The sequence below is a fragment of the Cygnus atratus genome, chromosome 5 (assembly GCF_013377495.2).
Source record: "Cygnus atratus isolate AKBS03 ecotype Queensland, Australia chromosome 5, CAtr_DNAZoo_HiC_assembly, whole genome shotgun sequence".
Lineage (NCBI taxonomy): Eukaryota > Metazoa > Chordata > Aves > Anseriformes > Anatidae > Cygnus > Cygnus atratus.
Genome location: NC_066366.1, coordinates 24,028,522 through 24,042,505, shown reverse-complemented (window position 1 = coordinate 24,042,505; position 13,984 = coordinate 24,028,522). Strand labels below are relative to the sequence as shown.

Here is a 13,984-nt window from a genome sequence, read left to right as displayed (position 1 = left end):
TATATTCTTTCTAAAACATACTATGCAATTAATCATTCACAAAAGCCAGTAGAAAAAAAAAATATCCTATCTGTTGCCAGCACAAAAATATCTACTCATATTATGATGCCATCATGAAAGAAAAAATTTTGGTCCGGTGTTTGCTTTACCTCTCTCCTCAATTCTAATTGAACATAAAGAGAAATAAATTGTAAAAAGTATATAAAATTTGGATTTGCACCATGATACGTAGCAACAATATATACATTTACATCTGTGGTATGTTTTTCTTATTGCATAAAGTCTTTTTATCAGACTGCTTTGTGGAAAAAAGAACAGTTTTGTCTACACTCCTACAAATTTCTAGCTAGTCACTTAATACCTGAGAGATCCGAATGGTCAGCAAGACTCCAGAGAAACTTTATTTTGATGATCAAAATCTTAGTAATTTTTCCATCCTTTGAAAAAGGTGAGATAAAAATATTTTTCTACTGAATTTGGCTAAAAGGTAAAAACCCTGAAAATACTCAGAAACAGAAAATATATTTTTTGTTGATTAAAATGTTTTGTTTTGTGATTATGATTTATTATTTTGTTTTACAATTATTTGTGACATGTTTTGTTTATGATGATTCAGATACTGTCTTTCTGAAAAATAAATCTATAGTTTTCATTTTTTTCCTTCTACAGCAGCAGAACTCATCAGACTTGTAAAATGGAATTTCTTGGGATGGATGTATTTATCAATTGTGGCTTTTTTTTTTTCTGTGTACACCACAGATTCAGAGAGCCCTACGTATTCCTATTTGAGAACAAATTCATTAAAAGTTCCTTAGCTAGAATGCAATTTGGATAGACAGCTTCGCTGTTGCTTTTCCTGTAATTCTGAGACATCTGTCGCTGATTCTGAAAAATAGAAGGCAGCTGAGAGGCAATCTGGAAAAGCACACAAGGCTTTCCAGCAGCTGGTAGATTCAGGTTCTTTTTGTTTCAGATTACTGAACTCTGCGCATTGTAGTGGATTTCAAATGACAGCTCATACAGATTGGTGAGACCAAAGTAATGTGGTGGGTTATAAATAAGACAATCCTAAGCAATATGCCAGTAAAGAAAAGATACATGTATTAGATTTCATCTTCTTACAACTGCACGTTAGTTGGGGAAGAAGAGAAGTATGTTTCTTTTTTCTCTGGAAAACTTTCCCTACACAGTTTGAGTCCTCATTTCTCTTATCTTCTTATCATCTTATATAGATGGCTGCACACAACAATCTACTGGAGAGCATAAAGTTCTCAAATATGTAAAAAGATGGGAATTACATGAGGAGGGTGATGAAATAGAAGATGGGGGAACGTGATAAAATCATAAATAAAAAAGGGGAACTCAAGGGGAGGAACATTAGAAGCAGTGAAGAAGGGAAGAGATCCAGTTCCTAGTATGAAACAGTCTGAAAAGTTTTTAGAAACTGGCTTTGACATGAATTAGTACAAGTGGTTGTGAATTGGAGACCTTGCTAAAGGACTTGCAGTAGAGAAATAAATTAAATTTAAGGTTACGGCAGTGTGCTAGAAACACTGCCAGAAGAGGTCATTGGTAATAGATTTGCAACTGCTCATGGCAGTGGTATGGTAGCAGTTGTGATACTAAATTTGAAAAGCAATACACAGATAGGCTATGAGGTCCTGATCACTTTCTATAGACTGTGACAGGTGCAGAATCTATGGCAAAAAACAGGAGCGCAATGAACTTGGAGGAGACTGAAGGTGGACTGAGACATAAATCAGGGTGAGGAAGTGCATTTGGCTGCAACTTCTGGAGTCTCTTGCTTTCTTGTCTTCTCTCTGCCTCTGACTGATCTCCTTTGTCATCTTTCAGTATGTAGGTATTAACCTACATAATTCATATTATGAATGAAATACCTGCTAAGGTCCCAGGTCACTCCATTATGCTTGCTGGGTAAGCGTTTTGCAAATTTGAGCTTTTTGCAGTCACATATAAGAAGGAAATGCATTTTAAATAAAAATTATTACAAGTTTTAATTGGCTGGGTAGAATTTAGCCTTAAGCGTTGGTATTTTTTTGGAAATATTCCTCATATAAAAGAACTTCAAACCACCCTTTCTACATCTAGCAAGTGCCCATTGCTTTTGGATTTGTTATTTGTTGATACTGTACTAGCAGGCAGACACTCATCGAGTGATGATGGGGTGGTACTGAACAAACATCTACAAAGGTGTTTTTCATGTCCCATCTTTTCTGGTGTTCAAGTAAGATTTTTTTTTCTAAGTAAAAACAAACAAACAAACAAAACCACCACCACCAACAACAAAAACTAGCTGAAATGAGACTTAGGGTCTGTTAGAAAATCTGCCTGTCAACATTCTCATGTAAGGCAGGTAATCTCTCAGAGACACTGCACAGGACTGGCAACCGAGATACATGCTGCAAACAGCTGAAGTGTTCGGGATGTATTTCTGTCCTCTTGAACTACTCCTTGTCCTTCAGTGCATACAACAGGCTGAGGAGACTAAGCTGTAGCAGTTTCCCCGGGCTGTATTTTATTTCAGAGCAGCCTGCAGTCTTCACAGTATGAAAAGCTAGCATCCTACCCATCATACCTGCTATGCTGTGGCTCGTGAGAAGCCAGCACTTTGGGAAGCAAGAAATTCCTCCTGTGCTGGCCCAGTGCTTTTACAAGTCTCTGGGCTCTCCCTAAGTCCTCTTTCTGCTGCAAAGGGTCTATAATGGGAGTGAGAGTCTCTGCCTTTCTTTCTTTGTAAGTGACACACAGCGAGTAATGATTCATGATGGTCAGACCCACAGCATAAACTCCTTTCACCTCCATTTATGTTGCCTGTTCCTACTTCTCTCAGCTTCCTAACAAGACGCTTTAGCTGCATCTCTACCTCCCAGTGCCCACCTCATTATTCTATCATTTCAGAGCACACTTAAGATGTTTTAGGTTAATTATAGATGTGCAGCAGTACATGAGTGAGTGAGAGAAAGAGACGCAAAGAGATGATAACAGCCTGCAACTATGCGAAGGCTTTAAATGCTGAGAAGACAGGGAATGTATTAAGTATGACACAGGCTATCACTAGGGTGAATGAGACATAACGGAGAAGAGGAAATATTTGATGAATTTTCTAGAGAAGTTTGCCTGACAGTGTGGCTATTAAATTGGGAAACTATCATCTAGCCGAAGTGGAGAAAGATTTCTTACTTTGGAGTTTCAATATCTGACTGGAAATGTGTAATAAAGAGGATTTCACGGGGAACAACTTTAGCTTGTTGGTGGTGACTGCAGATTATGGCTTCTCTGTGTATATCTGCATAGCACAGAAACATCTTCATAGCTACACAGGCATAGATAACCACGTTTGACTCCTTCATGACAGTGACTCGTTCATGACAGTGATATTCGTGATATATATTGTATGTTTAACATCAGGACTCCTGCCCATCAATAAGACTCATACTGCAATGCTTCTTATATTTCTAAAGCACATATCACTCAAAACAGCTGTCACGAGACAAAATAGAACCTGTCAGAGTGGTATTTGCTTCTTATTTCTGAAAAAATAAAATTTCTTCCAAAGATTACACTGGCCTGAGGCTTAAAAGAGGTAACATTCAGCTCTGTGCTAGGACAGATTTTATATGTCATGATCCATTGGATCTAGAAATAGCAGATTTGAAGTGAGAACAGAAGTCTTCTGTTCTAAGACCTACTAGGTCAGGATGCGCTGTACTGTGAAATCAAAATAATGCTGTGGTTTGATGTGTTATGAAAAGTTATTGTTTTTACTGGAACAACCTCAGATAATAAAAGAACAATGTGAAAGAAAGAAAGATTCTACACACTTTCATTTTCTGACTGCAGTTTTAACTACTGTAAAAAATCTCAGTGGTAGTCAAAAAAAAAAGTTGGTGGTAGTATTTGATGCTTTGAAGTTTGAAGAATCAAGGCTTTACTTTTAAGATATTTCTTTTTCTTTCATTCAAAAGCTGAACAGTGATTGTGAGGATTTTGGGGAATTGTAAGATTGCAGTGTATTTTTTTTTTATTTGTATTTTTAGCATGCAGAGATAAGAGCTAATAATCCACTATTTGTGTTCTGTTGGCTCTAGTCACAGCAGTGTCTTGTTAGTTAAGTAACACATCCAGTTTTGCCTGTGTGCATGTATCACGCATAGTACTTGCGCTACACCATTAATATTGCGTAGGCATTGAGACCTCATGCTCCCGTGTGTTCGAGCTATTTTAGGGTATGTGCAGCTTAGGTCCACTGCAGATCTGCCTGCAGTCCTAACACCCCATACTGCTGGTTTTTCCTTTGTTGCTGGGGTGCTTCCTGGTAGCTGTGTCCATGAGAAATGTATACAGCATGTTGGGACCCTGGTCTGTCAGATGCTACAGTATTTTTCCTCTGGATTATATGTAAAACACTTCAGTAGGTTCTTGTTTCTTTGTTTGTTTGTTTTGTTTATTTGAGGTTGTAAAAGCACTTTGGTGCAGAAAGCAAAGATTGTTTTGGCCAAAGGTATAAGTTTATCTGGGGACTTTTCAAATGGCTTTGTGGTAGCAGATGTGATCTTGGATTTATGTGCATCGTGTTCTGCTCTTTTCATTTGACCTTGCAGTATACAGAAAGAAGAGAGAGAGAGATGGGAGGAGAGAGATTGATGAGCTCTCAAGTGCATAAGGATCCGAGATGTGAGTCCTCCTGGATTAGAAATCTAAAACTGGAGGAAAGGGTAGAGAAAGCCAATATTGAGTTATGAAGGAAACAAGAAAATACAGACTGTTTTGTGTCACTTTTGCAGCAAGAGCTGGCTTTGTCTCAGTTTCAATAGCGTCTCTCTAGCCAAAGGGAATGTAGGATGTGGCAGGGAGGGTCTGATTGGGGAGGAATTCAATGCAGCTATCAGCAGCGGGCTTCTATGTAAATACTGTAACACCTCGGAATGGAGGAGCAGCTGAGATAACACTGTAAACTAATCGCTAGTGCCGGTGAGGCTGGCCAATCCCTCACATTATACAGTTTCTGTAGAAAAGATGTGCTAGGGGAAAAAAAAAAGAATGAGATTTAAATTATATGTGGCAATTTATGATAGATTAAAATGTACTTCTTTTTTAATTTAAAGCAGAGTATGGCATTTTTTGGCCTGAATTAGAACTCTCTGCATACATAGTCTGTGGTATACAGCCTGGCATATATATATATGAATTCTTATATAAATAGGTATTGCTATCAACAAAATATTTTCAATTTTTTTTTTTTAACCCCATGTCTAATCAATTTAGATAGATACAGACTCACTTGGAGTCCTTATCCCACACCACTATTGATTTTGGATGATTTTTCATCAATAGCAGGAAACTAAGAGCAAAAGTTTGCCCAGAGCAGTAGCGCTGGAGCACACTCCTTCCCTGCTTTGACCTTGTTAGGTCACTGTGTTTCACAGTCCTACACCTTCCTTTCTCAGGTTGGTGAGTGGAAAAAAATAAATAAAATGCATATAATATATATATATATTTATATATATACATATATAAAATATACACACACATCTTTATACACAAATAGTGTCTCACCTGAAACAGGTTGTCTCCCCTCAGGGCATTTAAAGAAAAGCAGGAGCTAACAATGGCCAAGAAGTTTGTCGCTACATCTGCTTCGGAGTTGTGTTCATAACTGGGCACAACCCCAAGATAAACTGGGGCTGGGGTGGAGCTAACCACCTCATTAATTGTGTTAGAAATGAGGAAACTGATTCCACTATCTCGAATTTCAGAAGAAATTAAAGTTGAAGAGACTCTGACGCCCCCTTTGGATACTGCTTAGAAATGAGAAGCAGTTTCCAGTTCTTGTACCCTTTGTTAGAGCCTAATCACAGTGCAAGGACAGCTCTTACACTGAAGAACTCCAAGCTTCCCAAAGCGCAGGTTGGGTTGCATTCACAGGCTCTTTGTTTCCACCGCACTGAAGATGTATACAACCATGTGATGGATGTCACGCCTTGCAGACATCTAATTAATTTGACCTGTGTTTAAGCAGTTGATCCAGTTGACTGCGTTCCCCTCTTTACATTCCACCCTCGCCTTCTGCCCCAAACCTCGATTCTTTTTGCCGTTGTATCTTACAGAGGCAGGCACTGTGTGGTTCACATGCTGCGTGCCCGAAGGACGCTGTACTCTGTGTTATAACGCAGCTCCTCTGGGACACACGTTGACAATCTCTGCCTTTGCATACCAGGCCAGGCCCACTCAAGGGATGCCTCTCCCGTCTATTTTTAACTGGGGAAAAAAAAAAAAAAAAAAAAGAAGAACAAAAAGCAAAAACCAACAAAACCCTTGAAGATACATGGATTTTCTAGGTTCTACGGTTGGAACAAATTATCAATGTGGATGGCTCAACAACCGAGCAGGAAAACAACTGCCACATTACATTAATAACATGGCTCTTTTTTTTTGGTCCAAGCTATTCCCATCTCTCCTTCTCTGCCTTACACATATCACTACGCATTACTGGCCCAGCGTGCATTACAAGAGCAAACCCGGAGAGTTTAAGTATCTGCACGTTAACGTAAACGAACAGCTCCCGCTTTGTGCTGTAGATGTTGCCAGCCAAAAGCCAAGAGAAGCACGAGCTTTTTGCCTGTGTGTGCTCATCAAGGTTCAAAAGAAATTGAGCGTGCGCTGCTCCTTCCCGAGGAGATGTGCCTCAGTGGGTACCACCAAAGTGGTAACTCTTGGGCCGTCGGTTAAGCACCAGCTTAGCCAGGTTTGGGTTTTCACTGAGAAAAGAAATAAACGAAAGGTAAGACCCCGGCATCCTCAGCACCTCGAAGGGGACATTGGCGGGCCCACCTGGGTCGGGCAGCGGGAGGGAGCCTAGCCCAGGGGCCACACACGGGGGCCGGGGGCCTCCCTCGGGGGCCTCCCTCCCTCCGTCGGCGTCCCCCCGGCGGCCCGGTGCCGGCCCTATTTGGCCATGCGGCGGCCGGGGCCGCGCAGCCCCGCGCCTGCCTTACATGGGCCGTGCGGCCGCGCCGCGCCTTGCTCCATTCATGGCCGCGCCGCGCCGCCATGTCGCGGCGCCGGCCAAATAAGGAGACGGCGGCGGCCCCGGCCCCGGCCCGCCGTGGCCCCGGCCCCGACGGCAGCTATAAAGCGGCGGCTCTCGGCCGGGACGGCACCCAGCCTCCGCTCGGCAGCCCCCCCGCCGCTCCGGTGAGTAGCGCTGAGGGACGGGGAGGCTCCCTCACCGCCCCCTTCCCTCCTCCGCCCGCCCCGGGCAGCGCCAGCCGCCCGACGGGGCGCGACGCTCCCGTTGAGGTCCGTGCCCCGGGGGGATGCCCCGAGTTAGCGGCCTAGAAGCCTCACAGGGGGGCTTTACGAGGCGGCTGATGGAGCACACGAGCGTAGCCGAGCCCCGCAGCATCCTCCCGGGACCTCCCGCCTCCGCCGCGCCGGGGAGGTGCCGGGGGCGTGGGGCCGGTCGGGGGTCGGGGTCCGGGTCCGCGCTGCCGTGCCCGCAGGGGTCTGGAGGCGCCGCCGCGCTGTTTTGCAGGTCCGCGCCGCTCAGCCACGATGTGTGACGACGAGGAGACCACCGCGCTGGTGTGCGACAACGGCTCAGGGCTGGTCAAGGCGGGCTTTGCCGGAGACGATGCCCCCAGGGCCGTTTTCCCGTCCATCGTGGGCCGCCCCCGACACCAGGTAAATGCCCGTCCCTCGGACGGCACCGGGGCTCGCCCCGCTCCCCAGGAGTCACCTCACTCCTCACTTCAGTCCTGCGCCTAACACTCTGCCTTTCCCTCCGCTCACACCTTATGCTGGCACTGCTGACGCTTTTCCAGTTTTCTTTGGGGCTTCCCTGAATTCCCCTCTTTGGCTCTCTGTCGTCTCCTTTCTATCACCATCTCCCTTTGCCCCAGCTATTTCAGACTCACCAGCTTCCCTCCACTCTCACCCTGTCCTCTCTCCTAATGAGCCCAAACCCAGCACCCTACAAAGCTGCCGCCCGCTCCATGCCCTAGGCCAGACATGCTGCTGGTGTTAGCTCAAAGGTGTCTCTGTTGGCCCAATTTGTGCATGAAGCTGTTTGTCTAAGGCCCTTCCCACCCATCCAGTGCAATGTCCCATGTACCAAACTCTTGAATCTCCTCTGCTTTGTCTCTGATCTTGCCTTCTTACCACCTTCTAAGTCTCCTTTTTTCTGTTCCCATTTCATTCTTCCCCTATTTTGTGATGTCTTTCAGCATATGGAAAACAGCACTCTTTGTCCTACAGTTTCCATGTTAAAAAGTTTGTATTTTTTTATATTATTATTTAAAACATCTGGAATTTATATTCTGTTCTTGTGAGTACTTTGCTGTTGAGCCATCATAGCAAAAAAGCCATTTTGGCTGTGTCTTTTTTCACTAGAAGACTTATTCCACTCCCTATTTTCATGTTGATAAACTCTCTTTGTGTATCTCTGTATCTGTATTTTCTTGCTCATTATATTGTGCAGTTTACTGTCAGTCAAACTTTTGGACCACAAGAGGTAATTGAAAATAAATGGTGTTTTAAACAAAAAGGGGAAAAATGCTTTCATCTGATTAAAGGAAAACAGATTTTGAGAGAGAACTTCAAATTCTGTTGACTTAATATTTTAGTGAAGCACATTTTTCCTAAACAAGCTTTCAGTGGCACAAATGTTCGTACCTTTCTGGAAAACAGCATAGTTGTCTGTGGTGTAATTGTTTGGGCTCTGTAATGTTGTCTTCCTCAAATCATGCTTTTCTGTATTTTCTTCTTTTAGGGTGTTATGGTTGGCATGGGTCAAAAAGATTCCTATGTGGGTGATGAAGCACAGAGCAAAAGAGGTATCCTGACTTTGAAATATCCCATTGAACATGGCATCATCACCAACTGGGACGATATGGAAAAGATCTGGCACCACACTTTCTACAATGAACTCCGTGTGGCCCCTGAGGAACACCCCACCTTGCTCACAGAAGCCCCCTTGAACCCTAAAGCTAATCGTGAAAAGATGACCCAGATAATGTTTGAGACCTTCAACGTACCTGCCATGTATGTGGCAATCCAGGCTGTCTTGTCCCTCTATGCCTCCGGTCGTACAACAGGTAAAATAAACACACCGTTTAGATTTTTTTTTCATTCAGGACTCCCCCATCCCTCCCTTCCTTCCCACTCCAAGCATGAAAAAAAACAACACAAATCAAATTTGCAGACTTTTTTTTTTTAAAGATTATAGTGACTAAAAATAACATTAGCAGAAAAGGTAGTGCAAAATAGTCTTTGGAAAGAACAGTCCATGGATTTGTCTGCATTATGATGTGAACAAGGAAACATTACTATGAAGATACTGCAGTTAACACGAGTATTACACTAGTTTAAACTGGGCCCAAAAGATTCCCTTTACTGGATCAAGACAATCACTGTCACAAACACACTTGGTGCTCAGTGTTGTAGTGGAAGGCTGTTCATATGGATTAGTTTAAAATCCATACAGAACAACTCTTTTATGGGAACGTTTGACCAAATGGGCAATGTCTATGCAAGCAAATGCAAAAGCAAATGTTGGCAAGACCTGTATGGCAGTAACTGCCTAAAACAGAATGATGCTGCTTATGCTGCCTGAAAAATGCTGTTTTGTTTTCCGTGTTACTGCTCACTGTATTGTAAAGGTTTGAAGCATTTCATAGGTGATTGATTCTAACTGGTCTCTGACAATTTCTCTCCCAGGTATTGTTCTTGACTCTGGCGATGGTGTCACCCACAACGTACCTATTTATGAAGGTTATGCTTTGCCTCATGCTATCATGCGCCTGGATCTGGCTGGCAGGGATCTGACTGACTACCTCATGAAGATCCTCACGGAGCGTGGCTATTCCTTTGTGACAACAGGTCGGTCCTCCAGCTTTGCTCTTCTGTAAAAATCCTCATGTCTCTGTTGGCCCATCTTCTTTCTCTAGTGTTTTGCTTCTTCAAACCTTAATTTCATTTCTATATATCTACAGCTGAACGTGAGATTGTTCGTGATATCAAAGAGAAACTGTGCTATGTTGCACTGGACTTTGAGAATGAAATGGCCACTGCTGCCTCTTCCTCCTCTCTGGAGAAGAGCTATGAATTGCCTGATGGTCAAGTGATCACAATTGGTAATGAACGTTTCCGCTGCCCTGAAACCTTATTCCAACCATCCTTTATTGGTAAGTGTTCCCAAGAAATTCTCCTTTCAGTAGGAGGTACGAATGAATCACAAGATCTAGAAGGTGCCCCACTCCCCTTCTTCTTTATCTAAATTTGGCACAAAACCAAACTTCAATAGGGAGTTAGATTCTCTGCTCCCTGTTGGATCTGCATAATATGATTACCAGCTGGTAATTAGCTGAGCTGTGGGCTCTCATTGCAACTTTTAGACCAGGTTTTAGACTTACAATTTTTTAGCGAAAAAATGTACACTTGTAATATTGTCATGTTGCTGATGACAAGAACAGCTTTCAGTGCTGTGTTTGTAAAGCTTACGCTTACACCAATATCTGACTCCACAAAGAAGTAAAATGTCTGGGAGAGAATAAGATGGAATGAAGATATGTATATTTACATGAACTGAAATCAAACATGGCCGTGGCCAAAATGGCTAGCTTTGCTGCTTGTGGGTGCAGCTGACGGATAATAGCAAATGCTTACATTGTAAGTACTGAGCAACAAATGCAGTTGTTCATCAGCTGACGTGTTACTGTATATCTAGTGTTAACTCTTTCAGGAAGCACCTGTTAAAATTATAAATTGGAATGCAACCTACAGACACTTGCTTCTGGTTTCTTTTTACTTATCACCAAGTACTAATAGCCTGGCCCATGTCTCAGTTATCTCTTGCCTTGATGTTTATAAATGGCATAGGCTGAATTTCAGGTAGGCTGAAGAAAGGAAATTACTAGTGTCTTTTTTTAGTTCTACTTTGACTGTTTTCACTTTCTTATTGCCATCCTTACTATATTCAACTAATGCTTTTTGTGGGACTCTGACATAACCTGATACTCATGTTTTCTGTTATGTGTAACTTGCTCCCATTGCCATATAATAAATGAGTTTATCTTGTGCGTCTACCTCTTACTGTATGTTGTGGGTCTCCCTTGCATATGCTTTATGATTCTTAGCTTTTCTAACAAATAATATTGATTTTCTAAGCTAGTTCTGCAATTCCATGTCTTGTATTTCTATAACTTTTACTGGTAAGTAATTTTACAACAGAAAAGTTAATAGAAGCTCATATTAGTAATGAAGATAAATATTGAGAGTTCTTTTCACGAAGACCTCATGTATAATTTACTGATCTGCTGTTTCTCTTCTCAAGGTATGGAATCTGCTGGTATTCATGAAACTACCTACAACAGCATCATGAAGTGTGATATTGATATTCGTAAGGACCTGTACGCTAACAACGTCCTCTCAGGTGGTACAACGATGTACCCTGGTATTGCTGACCGCATGCAGAAGGAAATCACTGCACTTGCTCCTAGCACTATGAAGATCAAGGTGAGGACTTTGTACTATAATATATGGATAAGGAGGGGGAAAATGTCCTTGTCATTGAATTGGGATATAGGAACAACTCAAAAGTGAGATCATCAGCTGATGGACAAATGAGAAGTTTTTCCATTGAATCAACTTAATTATATTAATGAGAAGCAAGTGTTAGAAAACAGGCAAATTGGTCTGTAAATTTTCTTAAAGAATATTACATAAATTGTTCCAGCTGTTGAAGATCAGTATGCTATGTTAGAGAGATTCTTACTTAAAGAAACAACTAGCAGCTTGGTATGCTGGTGGTGTGGGCTGGTTGTGCAGTAACGGAATCGTTAACAGGGGATTTTGCTGTTTTTCTTCATCCTAGATCATTGCCCCACCTGAACGCAAGTACTCTGTATGGATTGGTGGCTCCATTCTAGCATCTCTGTCCACTTTCCAGCAAATGTGGATCAGTAAACAGGAGTACGATGAAGCCGGTCCATCCATTGTCCACCGCAAGTGCTTCTAAGCACTTTTCCCTCAATTTACTTCCCACTCAGGATGACGACAATATGCTTCTTGGAGTCTTCTGGCATCCCTTCCTGAACTCTTCAGTCATTGTACAGTTTGTTTACACACCCGTGCAATTTATTTGTGCTTCTAATATTTATTGCTTTATAAATAAAGATCTGGGACTTGCAACCTACACATGCTTCTTACTTTTTTTTTTAAGTGTTCAAATAGTTACAAAAATGAGTCTAAACAACCTGGGATTTGGAAACTCCCATCAATGCCTTCACAGCATGTGTCTTCCTAACTGATGTAGGCATGTTAGGTCGCAGTTTACTATTACTATGAATTCATGCTTCATAGTTTTAATTTTGAAACTTGAAACAAAAGAAACATCATTTGTGAAGGCTTACAAAAGTAATCTTGAAGGTAGACCTAGTAAGTGGAAAGAAAACCTCTCACATTCACTCACTGGGTTTAGATTTTGTTGTTGTATTATTTACAACCTAAGTATATTAATATCAACATATTGAAAGCCAAAGCCTCTGAAAAAGGCTTATGTTGATATGTTTAGAATGCAATTTATAACTAATTATCTCAGTCCTTAAGAGTCATGCAGTTGTTTTCTGTGGGCTATAAATATTTATGACAAAACATTAATTCAAACTGACAGTTTACTCATCTTCTCCTATCTCTTCAAAGCCAGAGATAAGTGAAGCCTTTATTGTATACTAATGCAAAGAATCAAACTTTTGCCTTATAAACATACAATTTTTATTATTTTCACATCATCATTCATGTTTTATGCAGTTTTTAATCCATAGTCTTTGCTATTCTTTGTTATTATTCATATGGCTTAGGCAGTTTTTAATCCATAGTCTTTGCTATTCTCTGTTAGTATTTGACCCAGATACTACAATCATAAATTGCAGATACTACAATCATAAATTGCATGCTTTTCGTGGACTTTTGTGTTTTAAGAAATCACTATGACTTAACTGTGCATTTTTTTTAAAATAAAGTTATACCTAAAAGTTGTATCAAACTTTCTGTGTGAAGCTAAGCATGTGCTCAGCTAAAAGCCATTACATGTGTTTAGGAAGATGAGATTTCATGCTGATTTTATATTGAAATGCTAATTAAAAAAAATAAAAATAGGCTGTTTACACAGCTGAAAGGAAACATTTTCTATTCCTCCCACTTATTCTCTGGAAAGGCATTAAAACTGGCCATTTGATGTGATCTGCAATTAATCAAAACTGATTTTACCCTTTGACTACTGAAGATATATTTAGTACCTGTGTCTAATTTACTTTTTAGAAGGCAATTTACTAAGGTACCATTGTAATTGCCTACTACTGATCTGCATTTGAAATATTTAGATGCTTCTAGGTATTTTTGCATTTGGGCATAGAAGGTGGATGGAGCTGTTAAATAAGTTTTAAACATAAATATGAAATACTTCACATTGCACACAATATTACTGAAATCCTTCTACAAGCAAGAATTTTCACAATATAATGCAAATTAATTAACCTGCAAATCTCTTAAGGCAAAGACAACATCTTCCACTGTTCTCAAGAAGGTTTCCAGAGTATATCATCATGTTGAAAGTCACATCATGGAGAAACTTCGTATATTTTGAAAATATAGGAACTTCACAAAATGTTTGAACACTATTTTAAATATTTAAACTTAAATGAGATTTGCTAATGAGATTTGCCTGCTGTTGTTCAGAACCATTGCACTTTTCTTGCTTGATCTGGCTTGCTAATTTGAAAGATTTGGCTGGTCAAAAAGGTCATTCTAGGTTTTACTGTGAATTAGTGGGGTCATACTGGACATAAATTGTAACTAGTTGGGGCTTAAAACGTTAAGCAAGTATGCAAAGGGCATGTTAAGTTAGACCCCATGGATTCCTGGCTGACTGGCTCCGACAGGTCAGGAATGGCAAGCATATGGCTGG

General features: G+C 41.1%; 1 protein-coding gene across 1 annotated transcript; it reads left to right on the top strand.

Annotated features, from left to right (window-relative positions):
• Positions 1–7,088: 7,088 nt before the first annotated feature.
• ACTC1 (actin alpha cardiac muscle 1) lies at positions 7,089–12,214 on the top strand. The gene is made up of 7 exons (XM_035552120.2): positions 7,089–7,215; positions 7,556–7,704; positions 8,792–9,116; positions 9,739–9,900; positions 10,014–10,205; positions 11,354–11,535; positions 11,894–12,214. The coding sequence occupies exons 2-7, from the start codon at positions 7,576–7,578 to the stop codon at positions 12,035–12,037; spliced, it is 1,134 nt and encodes a 377-aa protein (XP_035408013.1). The 5' UTR covers positions 7,089–7,215; positions 7,556–7,575; the 3' UTR covers positions 12,038–12,214.
• The last annotated feature ends 1,770 nt before the right edge of the window (positions 12,215–13,984 follow it).

Coding starts and splice junctions, on each gene's coding strand:
- ACTC1 (XM_035552120.2), top strand. CDS start 7,576: ATGTGTGACGACGAGGAGACCACCGCGCTGGTGTGCGACAACGGCTCA. Junction 9,901..10,013: donor CTATTCCTTTGTGACAACAG/GTCGGTCCTCCA, acceptor ATATATCTACAG/CTGAACGTGAGATTGTTCGT. Junction 11,536..11,893: donor CTAGCACTATGAAGATCAAG/GTGAGGACTTTG, acceptor TCTTCATCCTAG/ATCATTGCCCCACCTGAACG.